The sequence below is a fragment of the Pseudopodoces humilis genome, chromosome 1 (genome assembly GCF_049639895.1).
Source record: "Pseudopodoces humilis isolate 2021_Gansu_Grassland_sample_001 chromosome 1, ASM4963989v1, whole genome shotgun sequence".
Taxonomy (NCBI): Eukaryota; Metazoa; Chordata; class Aves; order Passeriformes; family Paridae; genus Pseudopodoces; species Pseudopodoces humilis.
The window spans coordinates 135075827-135101979 of record NC_142200.1 but is presented as its reverse complement, the minus strand read 5'-3'; the positions used below and the strand labels follow the sequence as shown (position 1 = coordinate 135101979).

The window sequence follows — 26153 nt, the reverse complement described above, 5'->3', positions numbered from 1 at the left end:
TAAATCTTCGCATGAGTTATATTGTAGATCTACTCCTACAGAAGTGAAATGTATCTTGCACTGTGGTAGCTAGAACTCTGCTAAATATACACCTACAGCAAATTAAAATTTGCTATTATCTGTTATCCTGGCAATAGCAGCAAGGCCAGTCTCAGTGCAGCACAGTCAGTGGTGTGGTCAGCTCAGGAGGGCAGCTTTAAAGCTTTGAGAGCTGCACAAAGCTGTCAGTGCTTCAGTGCACACGTACCTGTACTTCCCTGCGGGGAAGGGGGATGTTCTGGCAGTGGGTGTGTGTCAGTTTACTGGATTCCATTCCCACTTGGCTCAGCATTGTTGGATTGTTTGCAAGGTATTCAAGGCACCTCTTAAAAATATATCAGTGACCTGGCACTTGACTATTTTGAATGTGGGTGTACCCCGGAGGTTGCAGTCTGGCCTTTGATATACATTTGATTCTGGGTAAGGGAAGGCAAACTTTCCAGTCTTTACTGGGAAATGATCCATATCATTCTCACTCGTCTTAACAGTTCACTCAACTCAGCTTAACAGTTCTTACTAGTTGCCCTCTGAATGTTCCTACTTAAGCCTGGATAGTCCTTCTAGCTGTCTGTCATGAAAATTGACAGCTCGTGTTCTACACCCTTGGGGTCTTTTGTTCTTAGCTGTTGTTCTTGGGAGAAGAAACCCAAAATTGTATTGATTCAAGTGTATGTTGTTTTTAAGTACAGCATTATATACTACAATTCAACTTCTGCTGATTCACTGAGAATATTTCATAGCCTATACTTTATATATCAGTTTGACTTATTTTGACTTTATTTTGACTATCAGTCAAAATAGGTTAACAGATCCTGTAGATGCCATACTAACACTTCCCCAAACAACTTACTCATATTTTGAAGTATTTCTCAGGAGGCAGGTTGCAAAGCAATTTAGTTACATCCTAGGATCCAAGGGACAACTGAATGGTCTGTCATTGACTTCTTTTTTGGTTAAAACCTTCCTGGAAACCCAGTTGTAGGAGGTGGAATGGTGGTGTGAACTGAAAGAGCTGTCCTAATGGGAATTCTTAGGTTGGAGGATCTGCTTTATCGCCGGAGGCAACAAAAGCAACACAGAACACGGCCTGATGGCCACATTCTTCTCTGTTTTGAGTTTCTCCAATGAATTTTGGGAGAAAAAGGTAACCACATTTTTTAATAAATTACATATGAACTCTGCAGGCTGTAATAATTAGATGTGTGATAATGACCTTGTGTCCATATTTCATAATTTAGTTATGCATTTAAACTGTTCTGTTAAAGCTACTTTTTTTGCCATGATTAAAGAATCTTTGTTTAACTGAGCCCAATATTAATGTACTCCAGATTCTGTTTCTTCAGAAGAGTAACAGATGTTCACAGTTTGGTGCAATTTTCAGATGAGCAATGCTGTTTATAATGAATTTTCCTGAGACCACCCAATTCATTTCACTTGTAACTTGAACTATGTCCAAGTGTTGATCTCAGGAGATGTAAAAGAGATGTAATAATTTTGTGCCCCACCCAGTTCAAAACACATGACTTAATATAGATGGAATTTAAATATGTATATTTCCAATCTACATAGAAAGCAAAAGTTTTATCTTGTATGCCATGAAAAATGGTGGTGGAAATAACATGCTTGCTTTAATTCATCAAGTATTCCTGAAATAAAATAAAATTATAAAACAAAGATGAACAAGTGAAAAACCACAAACCAGTAATTAAAACCAAAGAAATTAAGATTTATCCTGGAAAATGTGGATTTATTAAGCACAGAAAAAAAATTAGAAATATAGCATGGGATGAGGTGTAGGGATGTGACACAATGCATTGCATCTTGTCAGAAACAGCTGCAATAAATTTTTTGCTACATTAACCAAAATATAGTCTGATTCAGAGCTATCTCTATCCAAGCCAATATATTTAATGTTAAATATTAAAAAAAAAAAAAATAGTTGATAGGGTTTAGGGATTTTAGAAAACAAGTATTGAGGAACTTTGGGTGAAAGAAAATGAAGCAATTCATATTTCTGCATTTATAAGAAATCTCAGAGACTCAATTATATCAGTTGGAACAACTCACAAAGGAAGAAAGAAGCTCTGAATGACTTGAGAACATGAAAATTAAACAAATATTTCTGAATTGGCATTAATTGGTACTGAACGAAACATTTTTTTCTTTCCTGACATTCATTGTACTTTATACTTAACATTTAGTGCAGTGTTATTTTGAGATTATAAACTGAGAATTCAGAAAAATGCACTGAGAGGTTCCCATGGCAACCATAGTGTGCAAATTATCTATGTGAACATTATGATCAGGGTAATGTCACACCGTCGTATTGAGCCTTGTTGTTTGGCAGGTATGTGTTTTACAACATGAGTTAAGTGATAAATGTAGATAGTTATAAATGGCATTAAAATCAATGACCTGAATTTATTTTTTTTAGCAAGAGAATTGCTCTCCAGTGTGATGCAAGGAATTTCTTTAAATTTTTGAAAAATACCTTGGCTGGAGGGTTCTGAGCTGCATATGGAAAAACCATGTAGAAAATGATATGGTTTTTAGGCACTGTGAATACTCAGCCTTGTTCTTTGATGGCACTCGTTCTCCAGTCAGAGCGCCAGGATTTTCATAAATGTGTGCAGTTGTGTCCCAACAGCCGATGTGTGAATGCAGAGATTGACAGGATGCTGTGATCCCCCTGCTCTCAATGGCTTTTGTGTTTGCTTAGCTGCTTGCCAGCAATGAAGATGCTATTTCAGCATCTTCCTTTCAGCTGAAGCCAGAAATACCAAATGCAAAGGAAACAGTGCTGCTGTGAATACTGTTGAAAGAGAGAGGTTTTTTTAGTGAAAAATAAATAAATTCATTAATCATTGCACCTCACTGTTATCTTTTTTTCTCTTTCTCAACTAGCAGCTTAAGGGCAAACTGCCTCTTCAGTAATTCTTGTGTGCTGGTTGCTAATGAAATTCTACACTTTCTTATTTGGAAATGAAAAAATATTTTGTCAGTGCCTTGGTTACACATGCTGTGGTAGATATTAGAAACAATCTGCTTTTTATAGTCTTATAATAGTCTGACTTGAATACATGCCTGACTTTTGAAGAGTGACCTGTCTTGCTTTACAACAAAAGACTTACGGTTTTAAGCCTGAACTTAAAATCTTCTTGATCTCCACTTTTTGCTTTGTTTTAAAATAATCTTCTGAGGAAATCAGTTGCTTGCTTTGGTGTTGTTTGGGCTTTTTTTTTTTCCTGTTTTTCTTTAAGAAAATAAATATTGAAACTTATATTAGAAAATGTATGGGATGTAACCTTCATTGCTGCTCTAGCTCTGTTTCCCAGGAAACGGATCAGAGCAGCATGAAATTTATCTAAAGCTCCCAGATCCGGTGCAGAAAAAGTGAAGGCAGGTCTAAAAGCTGTCTTTTAAAGCAGTGACTGCTAAGGACCTCTTACAAAGCTATGGGGTGGGAGTTTTGTGAAGAGTGGAGTCTGAGTGAAAGCCAGGGAGTCTTTTGGTGGATCTGCAGAATGCAAACTTGGAGAAATTCTCATCTGGGCAAATCTACAACCTTTGGTTACAGTTAATACAGGAAGGTTGTATTAATTTAGACATGAGGACCATGAATAGTTGCTGGGGTTGCCAGATTTCTTGTGATCAGGTATCTGCAAAGGTGCTTGCAAGTCCCTGAACTTCTGCTGCCTGGGCTGTGAGCGTGGGCAGGTGTGGTTCCATCTGCACAGGGGGTGGCTCTGACCCTCCAAGTGTTGCCTCTGCCTGTTCTGCTTTGGGAGGGGAAGAAGAGCTATAAATCCCTTACTCCAGTAGATCTTTACCCACATTGTGAGTCCCAGTATTTACCTGTGGAAAAACATTTGGCTTCAGAGCACTGGATTTGTGAAATAAAAGCAGGCAATTCAAGTATTGTGTATTTTTCAGGTGTTTGTAATGATGAAGCTTCCTGGTGTTACCAGTAAACCACAGCGTCACATTGTGGTACTGGAGCTATTATTAAAATTGGACTAATGCTAACTTCCTATAGGTAGGAAGATTAGATTAGCTCATGCATCAATTTGGCAGAAAAACCCACATTAACTATACTTATTTCTGCTCTTGCTTTTTCTGAAAAGTTCATATAGACTGGCCATGACTGTATTTTTTAATTTGCCACCTTCTTTAAGGCCTCTTTTGTCTTGCCTTAAAAGTAGGGCTTACACGTGTCTCCCTTATGTGATCTTAACTTTGTGTTCTGCTGATAATGAACTGGAACTAGAGCTGGTGGAGAATTTTCCATGAGAAGAATTTCAACTAGAAATGTTTCTAAAGCAAATTCAGCAAAAAAAAGAACTCTTAAAAAAAGAATTCTTTTAACAGGAAAATCACAACATACTATTCTGTTGCATTTAGTTCAACCTGATTGGTCATATTTCATTAATTGACCTCAAGGATTTTATCTTTGAGTCAGTTCAATAAGCAAAGCTCTGGAAACTCCATGACACACTGAAAATATTTTTGATAGTAAGTGATAAATTTTGCAGAACTTCTTTCCCTTGAAAAAAAATGAATTCCTCCAAAAAGAGCTGACATGTAAACACATTTAGCCTGTGTTTCCAAAAACTGTTTCAAACCAAGAACATACTTACAGGTGTTTGGTCAAGTGTTAAGATGCTCCTGTCCTCCCATTTTGAAAGGGATAAATAGGTTACTCAACCCTTGTCATACTATGAAATAGCAAGCCAGGGAACACTATTTTAAAAAGAAAGATGCAACTTTTTCTAGTCTAGTAAAGCCTAGAGTTTGATGTTGGCTTAAAAACGAGCAGGAAATACAGGAAGCCACAGGAAGAAGTGAGGGTGTGGTTTTCTTATACACCAATAGTAACAAGCATTAGAAAATATTCATAAATAAGACTATTAATTAAGATTCTTAAAAAAGGTATCATTTATATTTTCATTTTATACAGTTAGAACCAATTTCAAAATTTTATCTTTTTTCTTTCAGAATGATCAGTCTATGCAAGATATGCAGATAATTGGAGGAGATGATCTTTCAAAGCTGACTGGCAAGGTTTGTTCATTTTAAATTTAAGAAAATAAATTCACTAAAAATACTTGAGAAGAGCTATATAATTTTTGTCAGATACTAATACAAAATCAAAGTTATTTATTCTTCTATATTAAATTGCTGTGATGCCACGGGTTTCAGGTTGCAGATGCCCAGAAAGGTCAGAATGTAGCCTCTCTATCCTTGTGCAGGATTTTCCAATAGTTGTACATGTACCATCAGTGAGATTGTGGGCAAAATTTGTGCTGTAATGTTTCCTCTTAGCTCGTTTATGTCATGGAGCCTTGTTTTTTCTGCCTTCAGTGGGTGCATACAGGCAAACTGCACAGTGCATATCCCTGTTGAATTCAGCATATGAGTTTAACCATTTTGCCTACTGCAGAAAATCCAGTTGTGGAGCCTTTCACTCAGAGAATCAAATGGGATTTTTTATTTCAGCATCAGGCTGGCTATATGACTGAATCTGCACTAAGCTTGAGCCTTGTGTTAAGGAGAGAGAGTGGTTTGAGGCAATGAAAAGGCCATTTTCATCCAGCCATGGTAATACAAAGCAGTACTTTAGAGAGGAAGGAAGGCTGATTTCATTAGGCAAATGGTCTGTGTGGCAAATGGTCAGAAAATGGATTCTTTACTTATGCATTAAGGCAACATAATACTTATCTTGTTATTTGTACTGTATGTGCAGTCACTGTTTTATTAAGTGGTTCTAGATAATATCAGTTTCTTCAAAGCACTCAAATGGAGCATTAGCAAACTCATTTGTTTTGCTGTACTATAGCACACAAGAAAAAGAAGGGAAAAACTTAACTTTAAATAGTTCATTTATATTAAATAGGGTTTGATGCAACTAGAACTGAAATTTTAAAAATGCTGTTATACTCAGAATATTTTAGTGATATATATGTACTCAATTTACACTTCTAAATACTCCTGCTGGGTGTTGTTTCCAAATTACCACTAAAGCGTTCATCATATTCTGAGGAAATATTAATACATTTACTACTTTCTAATATTCAAACACTGGAGTTACCTGTTTTTCTATGATGATTTTGCATATGTTTCTCTACCTCACAGGCAGAACTGGCAGTGCATCTTACTTAACATTTCTCTTTTTGAACATAGTTCAAACACTTTCTAAACTTCCTATCCCAGCTCTCCTTCCCCATCTTTGAATCCCAAATTTCCTTGATTAATGGTTGCAGATATTATTTCCAGACATGATATTTCCAGTATCATATGAATTCACTGGGCAAAACATTATATTTTGCAAGACTTTTGTGTATTTATCTGCCCACTTGTGCATAAGAAGGAAGATTTCACCTTATTTAGTCCTGCTCTTAGCAAAAATTAAGTAAATTGTTTTCTTACAGTGAAAATCCTGGTAGTCTTTTTCTCAGTGGCATGGCTCTCCTGTTCCCAGGTATGGAATGGGACACAAAACTTGGCTGTTGGGAGGCTAGGAGATACTTGGGGGAAGGCTGGGCATCAACATAGTGTAAGATGACTGGGCAAGGAGGCTGGGATCTTGGGTAGGTGTGAAGTGGCTGGTTTGGGAATAAATTGCTGCTCAGGAGGGGAGCCCAGTGCTGGAAGCTGGGTGTGGAGGCTGAAGCGAGGCAGGAAGAGAGAGCTGGGGCTGCCAGGGGAGCAGACGCTCAAAGGGTCTGTTTGGCGTTTGTTTGTATGTGGGACTGTCTGTGACACAGCTGATGCAGGAATAATGAAATAGCATTTTCGCTGTAACACGTGAGAACAGGATTCCCTTAAGACTTATTTTACTGTTTGAAAAGCTGGAATGCAAAGCTTAGGCTCAAATGTTCATGGCTTACACGTCTAAAGTTGGATATGTGAAGGAGTGGCCTTATGCCATCTTCTCCATCTGTTGCTGACTTCAGCAGTTAGTGCAAGTATTCAGCACATTTTACTAACCAGCCATTTGTGGGCTGATTCAGAGCCTCCTACAGGCCATGTAAATCTTTTCCTTGAAGTGTTTTAAATACCTCTGTTTAGCTGATGGCTTTTAAAACTGCCGGTTCAGTAACCATCCAATGTCACTGAGTGAATTAGTTGAAGACTTACTCCAAGAATTCCACTTATTTGCTATCAAGCAGGCTGTGTTCTTCCTCTGCCTGCTTGGAGTATTTAATAAGAAAACATTGTAATTATATTGAAAAATTAATATACTAAGTTAAATCCCATTAACTTACTGATCATGGAAGATGTTTTCAAAAGCACAAGTGTGAGTTTGGAATATAAGTTCCATTAAGTTTCTGTAAAGTTGAAAAATATCAATAAATGTGAACGGTTTTGAAACTTACAGAGAAAAGATTCTGAGATTTTGATGTTGAACTGCCTTTCATCAAGTAATAATACCCTGAACCTCAGCTAGCCTATAATCTTAATGAAGAACTAAGGCTGCCTATTGGAAAAACAGCTTACTGAGTGGACATGCTGGTATATAATAATGTTGGGATTTTTTTCTGAGAAAGCTTACAGAAAACAAAAAAATATAAAAGCTAATTAGAAAGAGGCTGTTAAGGACAATAGTTCTTCAGAATAATATCTCCTCTGTACTTCTCTACAATATGTTTTTGTTTATAAAATTGTTATAGTCCTGGCAAAAATGTATTGTGACCCAAACCATGAAAAAGAGAAATATTATGAGAGTTAGCATACAGACCCAAACTGCCAAAATTATTACCTGCAGAAAATAATCTCCCATTTGAAATTATTCTTCTGTGAAGAAGGTCACTGAGGCAAGAATGAAGTTTTCCATGGCACAAATCATTAATTAAGGTACTTGAAGAATGAATATATAGCTTAACACTCTAATGCTTTGTAACCATTTCTAGCCAGAAAAAAAAATAATTAAAAATCTCTCCTTTAATCATGTGAGTAGGGAACATAAAGTTTCTCAGTATCTGATTTCATAATAAAGTAGTTTTCAATTACTTTAAAGCTGAAATGCCCACTTGGGTAAAATTTATCCTTAATGTTTGTAAAGGGGAAAACATTTTGAAAAGGGGGGATAATCAGTTACTGTTCAGAAATCTGTTTCACAACAAGATGACAATGGAAATGTATGAAGATGAGGTGAAAGAACAAACAATATAACCCTGCTTAGTATCAATACTGTAACCATTCTGTATAATACTGTAAAAATTCCTAACATATTTTCAAGTATTTGTGACATTTGAGCAAAGTAAGTTTTAAAGCATCTAGAAGCTTCAGTAAGTTCAGCTGTACCAGAGCTGTGAGTAGCACTGCTGTTTATCTTTTTGCATGTATGTATGTTTTGTCTGAAGAGCTTTGGAACTGGTTTTGTAGTCAGAAGTCTCCAATGACAGGAATCATTCTGTATATCACAGCATATATAAAGTATGTCCTGTAACCTTTCAAAAAGCTGCTACACCACTTTGACTTGTCTCCTTGCAAATGAGACAAATTAAATAAAATCATAAATATAAAGTTTACACATTTTTGCAATTAAATACTTATTACAGTTGTATAATATACTTGATGTCAAACTTAGACCTGTATATTACTGTTGTCCCTATTTCTATATAGTATAGAAACTGAACAAAAATAATCATTATTAGTTTTTAAGTTAGTAAGAACTTCAAACTAAAACAGAGTAGTTATACAGTTAGTACTATGCAATTATGGAGCCGGTGAATTTCTAAAATTCTGTCAATGCTTATGTTCTGTATGCATTCCCCTTGTTCATATTAAGTATGTGTTGTTGACAGTCAGTGGTTTTGTCATTTTCAGAGAAGTGTAGAAGGTAATAAATAGCTATCAAGAAAAAAGGAAAGTGAGCATTTGTGTTTTCTCTGCACTTTGTTGTGTTAGTTTGAGCACTCCATCCTCACTCTGATGGTCTCCTAAAATGGCTGAGCAGTTCATATGAAAAAGAAGCTTCAATCAGAAGCAGATATTCACCATGCAGCTCTTCTTAATTCCTTCTGGCAGGATTTGTGCTATAAAATCTCCAAACTTCCTTTATATGTCTTGCCTAGATCAATTTATCCACTGTCTACCGTTTTCTTGCCCAGCTTGTCATTTGCAAGGATGTTCCAGGAACATAAAGCATTCTCACTTTCTTCTCTTATGCCTCTCATTTCATTCCTATTTTATTGAACCATTTTCTGTGCATGTCATAGGCACCAGCAACAGTTCTGAGAGCTGTTTCTCTATCATTCTCCTAAATATGTTAGCATATCAATATTTAGTAAACAAAAACAATGTTTTATTCTCTAGATTATTATACGTATTATTCTCACTATTTCAAATTTGTTTCTCAGAATTCTACTTGTTCTATACTTCTTATTATTCTCTCTGTTAGTAGTCACTGTCTTGACTAATGTTGTGATTTCTTCCCCTATATATATTCCTTTCTAGAGTAATGCCCATGAATTTGCAGAAACAATAATGCCATTCTCTTTAGAACGTTACATACATGAGACACAATTTATATGACAATAAAGGTATACAAAATTCATTATACACTTTGGAAATAGTCACGTCCCCACTCACCTGAACATTTTACTTTGTTCCTCTCAGACATGCAGCCTTGCCTTTTTCATCTTTTCAAAGGTTGATTTTACGTATCTTGAAGCATTGCACATCTTCAGTACCTCTGCTTAACTGCCATCTTTAGTCACTTCTGTTGTTCTCCATTTTTTCTTAATTAGATTTGATACTGTCTGTTCTTCTGACAGTTGCTGTCCTTAACTGTTTTTTCTGAAGCAAAAGACACTATTTTTTCCTTCTCCAAAGTCAGTCACCTTTCTTTGCACTTCTTTCTTATGTAATCTGTTCTACTGTTCATCATTATTTTCTTTTGTTGTTGTTGTTGTTGTTCTGGAGGAAGGAAGGTATAAAAAACTTTTACAGCCTTCCTATCCCATTTTCCACATGGGCTCTGCTCAGCCACTCTCTGCCTGCTTCTACATCATACCTGTTCATAATCCTATTTCATCTATGTTGAGAAAATCCTCATCCAATTCCAGATGACCAGAAGGCTGTACTTCTTCATGAAAGTGAGAAAATGGAAACAAAAGCCATTCCTGAATTACCTTTAGATTAATTATGGTAGTTTGTTCTACTTTTTATGCACAACAGAAGGATGCTGTGAAGATGGCTGCAAGTGGAACATGAGTGTACACAGCATTCAACACAGTGCTCTCTAAGACCAAATCATCAGGTCCTCCATTATTGTCCACCACTCTGTTAACTCTTGGAGATTCTGAACTTGTTTTACATAATTTAAATAGCTGGTAACCAGTTTGCTCCCATCAGCAGCTGCTACTGACCAAACCAAGTGTCTGAAAAAATAAGATTTTTGAGATGTCATATCTGGCCTTCCAAGTATGCCGTAAGATGTGGATGAGCCCAGTAGAAAAGATTAAAATGAGACATATGTGGCCTTTTCAAGAACCCTGTAGAAAGTTCCTAGCTAGATGTCTCATTTTACAGAAGTCTTTCATATTATTTTTTAACATACTGATGAAGTGTTAATATCTGTGGATTTCATTCCTGTGTGCATAACATAAAATTATTTCATTTCTCACAGGAGCCCTTGTAGCTCCCTTTGAACCTCTTCTCTGAAACTTGATGCATTTTTCTTTAATTTTTATTTGATAGTGATTCTTTAGATCTATGGCACTGTCATAAAATGTCTTGTTTAACCACTGGTACCTGAGGCTTCCCAAATACAATGCTAAGAAAGCAAGTATTAGTATTGCATATGTGAAGACTAAACTGATTATCCATTAAAAATTCAGTTTGAAGAATCACATTATCAATTTATGTAATTCAGATGATACAGAGTGCACATGAAAAGATGTCTTCAGAAAGAATCTAGCTGAAAATGCAGACTGCTGAATGGAAATTTATCTAAAGGAAATGAAAAAGACGCTATATTGTTGCTTTTGATTCCCTCATGCCCATAAAACAAAACAAAAAAAGAAATAGAGATTAATAAAAAAGAGATTTTGTGGGGGGAAGGTGGTGGGGGTTTTGGGGTTTTTTTACAAATATGCTTTCATTTATAGAACTGGACAAATAAATGAGTTCACCTTTTCTTGACATGGTGTATTCATGCGTACTTGGCAAGCTGGTATAACTAACAATATGTTACAAGTGCTCCCAAGTAGTTTAAGAATAGTTCTATCCAAGAAAGAGGCAGGCAGGAACTCAGGATATCAATGGGGACTTGAAGATAAAAGTATTTCCATCAGTCCAAATTATGCCAATCTTCCCACATTAAGGTTCATTTTTTTTCCTTTTCTTTTTTTTCCTTCTCAAGATAGTTAATTGGTCTGATCACAAAAAGGGCTTTGTTTAGAGATTCCTTTATCTTAAGGCCCAAAAGCAGCTTGTCTGAACTTCTGGGTGATTAGAATGAAGGGTCCCAAATGATAATTTCTTCACTGTACCTACAGTGTATCTTTTGAACTACCAACAATTTTGATTTAGAGACTTGATGAAGAAGCCTCCATATATCAGGCATGTTATACCAATAGTTAACTGTCATCACTGCTAAAATGGTGAACCTATTTTTTTTTTCTGAATGTGAACAGTTTTTTGTCTTTTACTGTGGCCTTTTTTAATACCTTTGCCTACTGGATTAAGCAGTTTGCCATTATCAAATTTATATTACCATATGGTTGCATATTTACCTATCACACAGTCATTACTTAAGCTTCTTTTAGATAAACTAATCCATTGGGAGCCTGCTGTACAGTACTGGCATACTGTAGGATGTAAATGAGACAAGGTTTGAAGGTGGAATTAACAACAGGAAATTAATAGTAGGCAACTGATATAGTTGGAAGAAATGAAATTTCAAGTAGGCAGATCCTTCTGTTGGTCTGAATAGAATCAGCAAACTTCAGGCTAAATAAAGATTGGGAGAAACTCTTCATTTTAACCTAATGTGGTAATCAGACAATTTAGGATAAGAAAAGTGATTGCCCTACATAATCACCTGCCCTATGACTAGAAGGGCAGATAAAAATGTTAAGAATTCCTCTGAGCTAAAATAAGAGAGGAAATTATCAGCTGTGAAACACTGATAAATGAGTTGAAGGGCAGCTGCACTGGAGGATTATAATGTGCTGTAAAGCCACTATTTTATTCAGTCCATGATTTTGAGTGCATACAGCAGTTCTGAATTTTTGTTCCCAGGCTCAGCTGTTGAAGGTATTTTGTGGTCTCTCTGAGGCTGTGGGCTGAAAGGTCAAAGTTCTTTTGTGAAAAATGTTCCCCCACTGGGAAATGGGCTGTTAATTAAATAAAAGCTATTACTTCCTGCTACAAACCTTACTTCATTCTAATGTATTTTTTTCAGGTCTCAAATAATTTTTCTTTTCTCAGTTTTGAGTTCTTTCTTTTCTTTTTATTAAAGAAAAAAGAAGCGCGTGTATGCTATCCTGCTGATTTTTTTTTAGAAACATTTAAGGAGAAAGTACCGTCTTTATGTACCTACCTGATTTTCTTGCTATACATGTCAGGGCTGAGTTTGTCCTCTTAGCTATAGTATGGCATTAAATACAGTTGTTTATTTGATTACTGAAATACAGTTTCAGCTTTCAAGGAAATACTCCCCCTATGTAAATGTGCAACTTAGAATTTTTACCTTGTTAAAATTTCACATTTTATATTAGTTCAAAGACAGAGTTTTCCTCAAAGTCTTATTCAGTGCTAACTTCAAAGTGCTACTATTTCACAGCAATTTTCATTTGAAAACAGTGTTCTGAATGGAACACAAAATCCAAGTCTAGAAAAAAAAAATTATTCTTTTCCAGGAAGATGAAAAATAATTTCCATAGCACTAACTACTGTCAGGCAGGAGGCAGACATGCTCTCATTACTCTGCTTGGTCTTGTTAGCTGACATTGTTCCATTTATTACTGACCTGTGGGAAGGTAAACAATAGAAATGTATTGACTCAGTGCCAGAGTAGTTTTCATCTTATTGTAAGTCAGGATTTTTTAAAATGTACTATAAAAACAACATACTTTCTTGCGGTGTATAAACTTGTGTGGCTTTAAGAAACACTAAATGACAGATTTTCAACTTTGGCATGTTTCCATTATTAAAAAAATTAACATTCACAGAGAATTCTCTTTAGCATGAGAGACAAATTTACATGCTACCCAGGGATTAGAAATTATTTCGTTTTTATTTTACATAGTACTAGTATTGTCAAAAACCTCCTTTTCCAGATGACCGTGACGCTCCTGTTTTTACTACTGTCTAGAAAAGAATATGGAAGCACAAATTTTATTTTTGTGGAGATCCAGGTCACACCGCAGATATTATTTCTGCTCAGTTCACATGTTCATGTACAGAGTTACAAGTTGTGAGTGCCCTCGAAACTGGAGAGTTTTAAACTTCACAGCACCCCTTTGCATTCAAAACCACAGAGGACAATTTTAGGGCCACTGCTCTTTAATGTTTTTATAAAAGATCTGAACTCAAAAATTGAATGTACATTAAGAAAATTTGCCAATGATGCTGAAACAGGAGGGGATGTGGACTCCCTCAAAGGCAGAGGGAGAACAGAGAAATCTGCATAGGCTGGAGGGCTGGGAAATCACCAATAGTATGAAATTTATCAAGATTCTCCACCTGGGACAGGGTAATCCTTGTTATATGTACAGACTAGGGAATGAGAGGCTGGAGAGCAGTGCCATGGAAAGGGACCTGGGGGTCCTGCTCCATGTCAAGTTGCACATGAGCCAGCAGTGCCCTAGCAGCCAGGAGGGCCAGCCCTGTCCTGGGGGGGCATCAGGGACAGCCATGCAAGGGAGAGAATTGTCCCACTCTGCTCTGCACTGGGACAGCCTCACCTCGAGTTCTGGGGTGTGCCACAAAGCAAGAAAGACTTCTGACTATCAAGTGGGTCCAGGACAACCAAGTTGGTGAAGGGGCTCAAGGGCAAGACTTCTGAGGAGCAGCTGAGGTCACTTGTGTTGTCCAGCCTGGGGAAGTGAAGGTTGAGGGGTGCCCTCATCACAGCCTACAACTTCCTCAAGATGGGCAGTGCATATTCTAGTGACCAGCAACAGGACAGGAGGAAATTAAATGAAACCATGTCTGGGGAAGTTCAGATTGGACAGCTGGAAAAGGTTCTTCACTGGTCAAGTCACTGGAACAGGTTCCCCAGGGAAGTGGTCAGGGTCTGAAGCATGTCAGAGTTCCAAGAAGCATCTGGTCAATGTCATATGGTTTAGTTTTAGGTAATCCTGCAAAGAGCAGGGAGTTGGACTTGATGGTCCTTATGAGTCCCTTCCAACTTGAAGTATTCTTTGACTATGTGTTGCACCAGCCTGCTTTCTGCCGGCTACCTGGTAAAAAATGTTGTAAACACAGAATGAATCACAGTCATCCAAATTTGTCAGCTCCCAGCCATGCCTCTGATCCATCAGTAATGGAAGCTTATTCTTTGCAATGTTGGTTCTTTTACAATGACTCAGTAGGAAGTAGGAAGGTGTTTCATTCTCTGCAGCCAGCATCCCTTTTCATTTGGACTATGTATATGAAATCTTTCCAGGACATATTTTAAAAAACTGACTGTACTCTGTCTCACTGTAAGATATATTAGCACCATTATTAGATTTCTGGATGTACTTCAGAGATTGTATTAGTGAAGATGGCTCTACTCAGAAATAAAGTCACCTTTAGTCTAGTCAACATGCCAGTAAATATTCCTATATCCTGTTCTCCGAGTTTTGAAAGTAGACAGAATCCAGAAGGCTGGATTACTTTTCTTTTCATGTGGTTTCCTTCTTTGTAATAGCCTCTAATATATCTGAAAGGACAAAACATTCTTGATCTGTGTGGTACAGGAGCTTCAAACACACATGCTTGAGAAAAAAATCTTTTCTTCAGTGTCCTTTAGCTTCCTATTTGTCCAGCTGTCTGTTACTGCTACAGCACCACAAGCTGATGAGTTATACTGGTCTCCTGTGCACCGGCTCATGTGAGGATTTCACAGTGAACCTGAATAAGGTCTTCCACATAACTGACCTTTCACAAGGGATGCTGGGCACAGCCAGCTGTGCCTTTAGGATGATGGTGACATTACTGATGATGTACTGATTTGTCATATCCATTGCATTCTTCTTTCCTCTGCTATCCATCTGACCAAGGATAAGCTAATCTATTTCAACCAGTTTTAGTTAGATGGCACTGCTATCTTGTCTTGGACACTGTATATGAAAACATTTCTTGGCAGTTTTCAGTTTGTTCCTCTACTACTCTGCTGTTCCATCCTTTTTCTGAAATCTAGCTGTAGACTGCTTCAACAGTAGAAAGGCAGGGGATAGGCAGCAATACAGTCAGTTTCCCAGCACAGTATTTTGTAGGAGAGGGTTTGTGTACCAGAAGATGGCAAATCACTCTGAATGCCTTTGGTCATAAGCAGCAGTTAATGACTGAAAAGTAGGGAGACTTTAGACACAGTAACCCTGCATAACGATAACAGAGATCAAAGTATCACTCTGAGCAGTTAGAATGCCTACTTACTTATAGTTACAAAATGTTTTTGTATCTAAATATTTTATAGTGGCTTTTCCACTGCAAAGGTCTTAAAAAAAGGATTTCTCCATAGTACAGAAAATCCTTATCGGTGTTTTGGAAATAATGAGAATGGGCATAATATAAAACAGCATCTTTGTTTTCTGGCCTAGACATCTTACAGGAGCTTCTCCAATGTATATCATTTGCAACAGTTGGACTCTTTGACTCTTGGGGATGAAAGAGTCCACCAAAATCCTTCCTTCTCAAATTAGTCAATAAATATGAGATCTTACGCTTCGGCTGAAGTCATGTGCAGGTGACTGTCACTCCTGTAGCCAGACAAACCTTTCAGGCATGTCTGTATCCACGTTAATCCTCTTCCCTTCGTATGAGTCATTTGTGATAAGGAAACACAGACAAGATTAAATTTCTATTAGACAGATGTGTAACTGGTTGGAAAGCTGTTCTCAAGAAACAGTTAATTATGCCTCTCTGTCAGATGAGATGCATTAAAGCATGCTCTCCAGGGACTGTACAATATTTAATTCATGATTGAAAAGACAGAATTAGCATTTAATGGTACTCATACTGCCTGGAAAAATACTACAAGGTATTATGTTCTTAAATTATTTTAAGAATTTGTATGAAAGAATGACATGTAACGACAATAAAGATGAATACCAACTTCTGTGTTTATACAGAAGTAATCTTTTGCATAATGCAAATGAGGGAGCACTGACTCAGCAACAGTCCTGGAGACAATAGGTGGATCACAAGTTGCACATGAGACACCAGTAATTTTATATTTTTATAAATTTTTATAAAGGATGTAACTCTTGTACTGGGATACTTAGAAAGGAGGATTATTTATAAAGCATACAAAGTGGTTCTTTTATTCCTCTTGACACTGGAAAAGTCTTATTTCTGGTTTGGAACATCACAACTGGAGAAGGATTCTGACCAACTGAACTGATTCCAGAGGAGAACAGAAGAGTGATCAGAAAGCTAGGAAATATAACTTATGAGAAAATGTTGAACAAATAGAGGTTGTTTAATCTGCAGAAGAGGGAACTGAGGAAATATGTCTTTCAAATATAGAAGAAAAAAGAGAAGAAATGGCCATGACCTGTGTCCCTTGGGGCCTCTTCTCACACCTGTGGGCACAGGAACACCAGCTCAGCCCTGGGCTCTTAGTCCATGCCTGATCTGTGCTGAGTGGGTACTGACCTTCAGCTCAGTTACAGCCAAACCTGTACATTACTGAAAACATTGACCCAGACCCTGACTCATAGGCTGGCTTTGTTGAACCTGTCTCAACTCTATGGACCTACCTTGAGATCCATGGGCTGTGTTTGACCATGGCTACTCTCACTGGGCCTGCTACTAAGAGTTCATTTCCATTTTTAGTTCTGGTGAGGTTCTTTCCTTGTCAACTCTTTTGCTTTCTCCCTATATCATATATATATATATATATATATATATGTATATATATATATATATATATGTGTATGTGTGTGTGTGTGTGTGTGTGCATAAACACATCAATATTTACATATATCACCAGCTGCACAAGTTCCTTGGGGTGGTTAAGCAATTACTCCTGCACATTATCTTCAGGTGTCCACTGACTGAATCAAGTAATTTCATTATGCCTCAGACCCAGGTGTCCTAATATAGTCCTCAGAAGTCTTTTTCCCACTTATGACTTCATATAAGAAGCTAGATGAGAACAAATTGTTTCTGGATCCACATGGTTTCCTTCAAAAAAAATGTATTCCTACACACCTGTCATAAGCTTCACCTGAATATGGTTTTGGGTCTTCATCTTATCTAGACAACTGATATACTTCCATTTTTTTCTTGAAGGGAAAAGTTTCTAGAGGCAAGGTGTCTTCAGACTTTAAGAGGCCTTTAACTTTTTGCCTTCACAGGACTAGGTGTTTGAGCTCCAAAGTTGTGTGTGTCAGCAGCTGAGAGGTTGAAAGTCAGGAGTGCCAAGCAGGATAACCACCAGTGAAACCTGTTATGAAAACACCAAAAAGGAGCCTCCCTCCAAGATTAATATACATTCCACCAGAGTGGAATCAGTCTAAATTAGTGGCTTTCTTGAGTGGTATCTCCATTGCTGACATTTGCTCAACTGCTATCGGGAGTTCCCTCCTTTTACCTTTTACCTTTACCAAGTGTTTTGCCATTTCAGAAGCATCCAGGTATAATACAGTGTGTGTTAACATGTTTCTGTAGTGCTTAATGTGTGAAGTATGCCATGTCTCCCTACCAAGCACTGTTAGTGTTAGGAAGAGCTGCAGTATGAATATAAATATGGATAATCTATATTAATAATTTCTGATTTGAAGATTAAAAGTTATTTACATATCAGTTAATGAAGCTGTTAAAGATGTGCTGGTTGTGAGCATGCTTCTTTCACACACTCCTCCATGTGTTTGAGTCTCTCTTTCAGCTCTCAACCTTGGGTTTCTGTTATGGAAAAGAAAGTTAAACAGTCTCCATGTTAGGTATGTAGTAAAGCCAACAAGCCTGATAGAAAGGAAGTAGAATGTAAGCTAGGCTGGTGGATACTGCATGGATATGAAACTATGTGGTCCTGAGGTTTTGCAGGACACTCAGCATGCACATCCATGTAAGATGCATACATTGACAGATAAAGGTATTTGTGAAACAACTTTCCTCTTGCTACTGCAGGTTTCACTTCTGAAAGTAGATCTTAATGCAAGATTCTAAGAGTCCATCCTTTTGATCATGCATATATGATCATGCCTACTAATAAATAGATTTTTATTTCTTCTAATAAGGATATTACATCTTATTATTGCTTTTAGTAGAAGAACTGAAGTCTCCTTAGACATTGTAATTCCTGGAACATTGATGAACCATTTCAGCAAAAAGATCCAGCCTGTATGATGATACAGTCATAAAGCTTGACATCACTGCTCTTGGCTGGGCCACTCCTCTTCAAATACTACTGATTTCAGCAGCAGTATCTGAAGAGAAAGAGGGTGCTTTGCAGTATGAGAGTGGGTGTTACAACTTTCATAAGTTCATCAGCTGTAATCCTTTACTGTGAAGTTGCTGGGGTGTGGGTGGAGGGAGGAAGAGCATTTATTTCAGAGAAAGAATATTATTGCTGTATTCTCATACTAACACTGGAAATAGTATTCTAGTGAACTATAGGGTTCATTGCAGTACATAGCTAGAGACACTGGAAGCTCGTCCTATTTGGATTTCTTCCATCTAATTTTATTTTCCAAAGCTACATCCGTTCTTGGACAAAGAGGATCATCTAGACAGAGCTGAATTAAGTTGTGGTCCCTGACTGCAGGGCTTGCTCTTATGGCTGGCTCTTTTTCAGGGCACAAAAATGAAACAGGAAACTCCTTGTGTCCTACTGTGTTATACATATGCACATGGACCTATCTTCATTTCCCTTTTTTAAACATTTGTTTCTTTTACTATGTGAATATTATGTAATTGTATTAATTTTTGTTTGTTTCTTCCAGAATGTTCTAATTGTGGAGGTAAGCTGGGTGCTTATGTCATATTGTACTTAGATAAAGTCACACAGCCAAATCATGATTGGCTGTTCAGTTTCTAAATCCTGTGTTTACACTTCTTGCTCTGGGAGGTGGCAGAGAGGGAGAGGGGTTGATTTGCTTAATGGCCTCTCAGTCTTTTTGCAATTGCATGACAGATCTAACTACACTGCTGTCACTAACTGGTGCTCTGCCATGTGATATCCAGGAGTCTTTGTTTCTGCCTCATTTGATTTGTTCTTTCTGTGGTTTCATCAACTCCTGTTCTTCAAGTTGTTCTGTTCCTTGGAGGACCATGAATCAATTGCAGTGATGCCCTGCATTTCTCAGGTGCATGACTTTGAAACAGTGGCCCTGCATATGTTTTACAGCCCTAGGGTTGTTCACAGTCTGGTTGGGAATGTCAGTCATTCCCTCAATGCCCCCGACTCCTGCATCCGGCTCTCCGCCCAGCAGTGTCCCCGAGGGACAGCCCATCACAGAGCAGTTGCTGATGTAAGTCAGCAGTGTTCAGTTGCAGAGGGAAAGAGCATGTCCCTTCACTGGTGCTCCAAATTCTCATATGATTAAGACAGATGATTCTCTGAAAATGTTGAATAAGCAACTGGGACAGCTAGAGAGCTCGTTAGGATTTGCCTGGCATTTCAGAACCAGTCTACTGGTTGTTTGAGAAGTAAGCTGGCTAATGTAATGAGCTGTATACTGTTGAAATTTCTTCTCTTAGCAAAGGACGGGAAAAAAGCCATCAGCTACAGAGATGGATGGTTACCTCAATAGCTGCCAAGAGTTCCATATTTACTCATTACAACTGCTTTAACAGAAATTAAAAATGCCCACAGCAAATTTTGTTAACGCTATTAAACAGCTGGAGGGCAGAGACAAGGTGTTGCTAATCTACCCCCAGAGTTCAGGATCAACAGCTACTCTCCATGGTCAGTTTTCTAGCCAGGTACCTACTGATCTCATTAAAATTATATTGGACATGGCAGCTCTGGAGAAAGCACATTTGTACTGTGTTAATAAAACAAAAAATAGGGCAGATTTAGTCAAGACATGGAGATATGTTGACATACTGTGATCTCAAGCATAATATGAAAAGTCTGATCTCTGCATCCTTGCAGTGCCCAGTACAATCATCTCCAGTCCCGAGTTACATCCCAAGTACTTGCAACATAGCTGTTTTCAAGAGGAGGTGGACAGTCCTTGAACTGATAATTTTATGAATAGAAAGTGCTTACTTCAAAGAGTGTAAGCTCAATTATAACCTTTTTTGGATGTGGTTTACAATGCACTGGAAAAATAAATCATCTCTACAAAATAAGAATGTGGAACTTCTCAGTCATTGTCCAGATTTCCTCCTTTCAGCTTTCCTTTTTTGTTTTACTTACTTTATCTTTCTTATTTTATAAGGATATTGTTGGAACCGGAAGAACCATGAAGGTTCTGCTTAACAATATAGAAAAATACAAGCCGAAGATGATTAAAGTGGCAAGGTGAGTAAAACGATCACAAAACTTAGTAATTACTTAGTCTAGCCCAGCATATTTTCCAGAGTAGATTCCCATTCAGAGATCTTGCTTTAATTTGATGCTGCAGTATGAAGGAAAGCTGTGCAGAGGAGCTGCTTGAGGCACTAAGGGGAGGGTGAAGGAAAGGAGGGGAAATGCTTTTGTATTGTTCTGCCTTGGCAATGACCATCCAGCCATTTCAAGACTGGCACTGATGGACTTGGGAGGGGAATACACCCAGCTCTTCCCTGCAATCAGGATGTTGTCAGGAAGACAAACAGAACAAGAACAGTGACTCACATGGCTCAGAAGATTTTTGATAAAGAGAATAGTTTTTATGTGTGTTATTCAGTTACATATCTAGATTTAAATGGGGTTTATTTTATTTTTAATTGCAGTTTGTTGGTGAAAAGAACATCTCGGCCTGATGGGTACAGACCAGATTGTAAGTGGTGTTACAAAAATCTCTACTTGACAGTAGAAGAAGTTACCACTACTCTGTCACTTGCCTTTCATAATATTCTATGGACTTCTAGAAGCATTGTAAAATACCAGTTGTCAATGGGTCTATGGGATGCAATGGAAGGATTTGTATAATTGTCATTTGGAAAGCCTGCCCTACTTAGGTTTTCCTCAGAATACTAACTTTTTTGGGAAATTTTGAAAGGGTTTAATTTTATCAATGAAAGGTGAGTGTTTTATCTTCTGTCTCTGACAAACAATATTGAAGAGAATACCCATTTCTTCTTTTTCCTTCCTCATTGCATCTCTGGAGGAGCTGCAGGATTCCATCTGAGCATAAAAGGTGTTTTATTGTGACTAAGTATTAACAAGTTTAAATTTTTTTTTTTATTCAGAAAAGCACTTCTATTTTTTTTCCAGTATTATTTTTCAAAGGCAAAACACTGATATTGTAATTAAATCCCACCCCCTAAAGAGCAGAAGATGAATTGGGCTTTTTAGACTTTCTCCTGCTGCTCAGTTTGCACCACAGCAGCACCATTTCTCTCTAAATTATTGGTCCTTATACAGTGTTATGATGAAGCTGTAAATGGAGCTATACCAAGCAATTGTCATTTTAGACTTACTTAGAATAAATGATGTAATAACAGGTATGTGGCTAAATACGAAAAGAATAGATCCATCTAGAAGAGATCGACCAGTATTTGCTACTGAAGAAGTATCTGGTCAGCTGAGCTGGGGAGGAGGGTAGAAGGAGAGTAGGCAGGTGAGTATCAGGAGGCAGCATGGAGGGTTTTGATTTGGGATGTGGGAGGGAGGGAAAATTTATGAAGGAAAAACTACTTAAATGTTGGGCATGGCCCTGGGGTTTTAGTCCTGTTATCTGAACTATAATCCAAACATTTTGTTGTACAACTTTTTATACAGTGGAGTAGTATTTTTAACATTTAGAATTTAGTCCAGTAAATTCAGGCATATATTTGACTGGATTCACTAATGCTAAACATATAAAAGAGGCAATACAATTACTTCATGAAGGGCAGCTTTATATTTTTATGTATTAACTCTTGAATGAAACAAATTTTATCCTTGTTTATTCATTGTGTTATGAATTTTATAAAACACCAGAGTTCTCTTTTGTACATCACTGACAGTGCTGTATCATTTCCTCACTTACCTAAATTTACAATTCCAATAACTCTCAATCTGAAACAAATGAATAAATTCCTTAACTGAATACATGTAGAATTTTTTATGTGGACCTATTTTTGTGTCTGTAAGACTGGGTTTTCCTCTAGTTATGTAGAGAACAAACTGGAAAGAGTCTAACTTGTTTTATGTAGTGCTGACCTTCACACTCAAAAAGATGCATGTCTGTGCTTAGCTTCAGGTGTGTGAGTTGTATAATTGAGGAGCACTGCATGCATTTACTTTGTTAAGCATGTGCTTGAATCTTCATAAGGTTGGGGCTTTAATTTAAGAAGCATTTCACATGTTTTGGTAGCGTAAAATACGAGATAGATTTTGCTATTCTTAGCAGAAAATATATAGATCTCTGAAAGTTACTTCTGATTTAATAGTCTACATTTTTCCATCATTCCTGTGATACAGGACAGTAATCATCACACGTGTATACCAGTGGAGCTTCCAAATGCAAGCAGAATGTTCCAGCTCTGATTTTGACTTCCTTCTACAATTTGCCAGTGATAATTTTAAACAAAATCCTCTCCTCTCCTCTCCTCTCCTCTCCTCTCCTCTCCTCTCCTCTCCTCTCCTCTCCTCTCCTCTCCTCTCCTCTCCTCTCCTCTCCTCGGGAAGTGGTTATGGGGCTACTGCTGACCAAGATGTTTCAGATTCAAAGGTAACATAGCCCCAGCTGACTATATATCAGTAGAATTTGCTTGTTGAGGACCACGCATGAATTTAATGGATTATAACTGCCACTGATCTTGTATTGATGGTGCTTTCTATTTGTCTCAATACAGATTACGGATTTGAAATTCCAGATTTGTTTGTGGTAGGCTATGCCTTAGACTACAATGAGCACTTCAGAGATCTAAACGTAAGTTTCTTATTTAAGAAACAGTTTAAAAAGTCGCTGATCTACTTTTCCTGTATCTATTGCCATAAACATCCCATAATTTGTATCATCTTTGGGGCCCTGTAGAAGTATATCTTTGACGTGGTTGGGATTTGGGATGCTTTCAGTGAATACAAAACTCCCTACAAAACCTTAAATAATCCAAAGGAGTCCCTGCTCAGCACTGTGAACAGTTCCTGCCGCCAAGAGTTCCCTAAATTTCCATCCTCTGTGAGCGTAGGGCTCCTCAGGACCACCACTGCCAGTATGTGCTGAGACAGCAGCAAAAGTGCAACACAGATACAGGTCAGACATTCTCTGGATGCCGTGCTGCCTGTTCCCTTTCTCTGAGAAGTGAGGATGGAAAAAAGGTGCAAACTTTTCCTTTGCTTCTTGTGGTACTCCCAGGGGTGCACCTCAAAGCTGGGAATTCCAAGTAGGAAAAAGTGCTGTAGCTAGAAAGCTAAATCAGAATTCCAGATGTCTGGAAAGGAAAGAGTAATTTTAAGATCAGTAGGTTGGACAAACCTAAGTATTTCTGAACAATGAATTAATAATTAATAATGTACTCAACCATGCTTTTGCAATCTGTTCTGGTTTTTTTCAGCACATATGTGTTATCAATGATCGTGGCAAAACAAAATACAGAGTCTAAAGCAGTAACATCCACACCTGGATATTTCTGTGAAGCAGAAATTTGACTACAGTCCCACAGGCATCTCCCAGAAAAGCAATTCAACTGACTTGTATGTCTTTCAACTCAGTATAATAAGGGGTTTACTCTAGAGATACTAATGAATATTTACAGAAGTGAGAGCTCTTATCTAAAATGTGAAACATAGGACTTTTACAGTTACTACCTTTATTAAGTATTAAAATTACCACCTAAGATGCCTTTTGACTAATCACTTGTATGCCTCAGGTCTCATTGTGAACACATCTTTTCTTTGCTCAGTCCTTCATTCCACCTACTGCAATTTATGTACTTCACGGTGTTGCACAAGATAGTTAAAAGTGCCATTCTGTGCATGAAGATTATTTAACAAGATTTTATTGACTTCATCATGCCTCTAGCCTTGGTCAGATATGTTGCTAACAAATTGAAAGCATTATTTTGATTTAATTCCACAGTTCAAGTTGTGTTGTGAAGTTCTGTGTTGTGTTGCAGTTCATTACTCACTCTTCTGAACGAAGTTTTAGCTCTCAGAATGTGCTGAATTATAGTGCAGGTCAAAATGAACCTTTGCAAGACACTGTTGACCCAAAATTGGAATATATCATGGTTCTGGTATGTCATGTAGCCACAGATCTGACGTGTTTAATGTGCTGAATTTTAATCAAGACAAACCAATGCCAGGCAGGTTTGAATTTCTGCATGGTATCCCCTTCTTCTCTACGATATAAACAGTGTTCTCCTGAGCTTATATTCTTAACTAAACCTCATTAAGCACAAAAGTTTAATTTTAGTCAGACTATTATTCAGTTATGATTTGATTTTTTTAACTGTCTAAGTAGAGATTTCTTGTAACTATCTGTCATCTTCACGAATACAGATCTGACTATGCTGAAGAAGACTTGTATAGAAATAAAAGAAGAAATGTAGAGGACAACACAGAAAATCAGTTAATGCATGAGTGCTGTAGATCCTAGACTCCTTTCTTTATAGATCATGTTTGAAGAAGTTTGTGAATTTTGGGTACTGTATTAGCTGTGAAAAATTTAATTCTGTATTGAATATAAGTGTTCTTAACAACTTTTTGAGCGAAACCAGTGCAAAGTAAGTAGCTGTGTATCAGTAGCTTTGCTCTGAACTGTGAGAGGCAGATTGTTACTAGCTGCAGATTCCTATAAACTAATAAAGAAACATTAAGAATACTTGTTACATTGCAGAGTTGTTTGTTTTCCCACTTCAGCATGTTTTGCATATCCCATAAAAGTTTTTAAAAAATATGCATTTACCTGGTAATCTAAACATACCATAATTATGTATTCTGTAGCTGATAAGCTATTGTTATTTGGATAAAATCCACGATGTTAAGGGAATTAAAAAGATCAAAGAATTATGGTGATTGCTAGAGAAATGCCTTAGCTCATCTCTACGCCTTTAACTTCTATTTTCTGTTAAAAATCTTTCCCTCAGAGTAAATTTCTTCTGTTTTAGAGAATAATGCATACTCTTACAGACCCTGGAAGAAGCTGCTGAAGAATTTAATCTCTTTTTGTTTGATGAGAGTGGTAAAGTTTTCTTAATGCTTCTGACTGCTATGGATTTAGTAGTAATGACACATTGCATAGACTGACATGCTTAGACTTAGGCTTAGTCCAGGACATCCATTAGGTTATTTCTTTTTTTTCATCTCTTCTTAAAAAATTACAGTCAAATTCACCTTGCTACAATTACCAGCTTTCAGCAATAACAATAAAAATGTAGCAAGTTAGTGTAAAATTACTGTGAGAATAGGAAGTACTGTAGACACATCATTCAGGCAGTATTAAAATTGTTTAATTGGAAGACTCAGATTATTAAAATTTACATACTTAAAAGACCAGATTTCTAGAAAATATGAGAACTGGAATGTTTCTTAAAATTCCATTTCCTCCTGGTATCATATTTTTAACATTGTGAAAAAGGACCATACACATTACACTAGTGAATTTGCATGTGGAATTATTCAGTGAATAAGATGGATGTTCTCTTCTAATGTCATATTTGAATTTTGTATCTATATGTATCTGAGCATCTCCAGGTATCTCAGTTGCCATCCACATTACTCTTTCCTTGAAGCACTTCCAGCTGAAAAAATTAGCTTTCAATTACATTAAGAATCAGACTCCAAAATACCATTAGTGTAACTGAGGGAACAGGTAATCATGGATGTGTGACTAATTAATATTTGGCTTAGTCTCTTTGGTGAGCTTAGAGAA

At 37.2% G+C, this 26153-nt stretch overlaps 1 protein-coding gene across 3 annotated transcripts in view; it reads left to right on the top strand.

Moving 5' to 3' along the window:
• The window catches only part of PRTFDC1 (phosphoribosyl transferase domain containing 1), a 42165-nt gene extending 17171 nt beyond the window's left edge, over positions 1-24994 (top strand). For 2 of the 3 annotated variants that reach the window (XM_088055814.1, XM_005518737.3), the window contains exons 4-9: positions 5035-5100; positions 19146-19163; positions 20589-20671; positions 21085-21131; positions 23134-23210; positions 23836-24994. In XM_088055814.1, the coding sequence (XP_087911940.1) occupies positions 5035-5100; positions 19146-19163; positions 20589-20671; positions 21085-21131; positions 23134-23210; positions 23836-23883 (339 nt within the window). In that variant the 3' untranslated portion in view covers positions 23884-24994. The remainder of the gene's footprint in view (positions 1-5034; positions 5101-19145; positions 19164-20588; positions 20672-21084; positions 21132-23133; positions 23211-23835) is intronic. The other variant, XR_015772597.1, reaches the window with a different exon arrangement.
• Positions 24995-26153: the final 1159 nt, after the last annotated feature.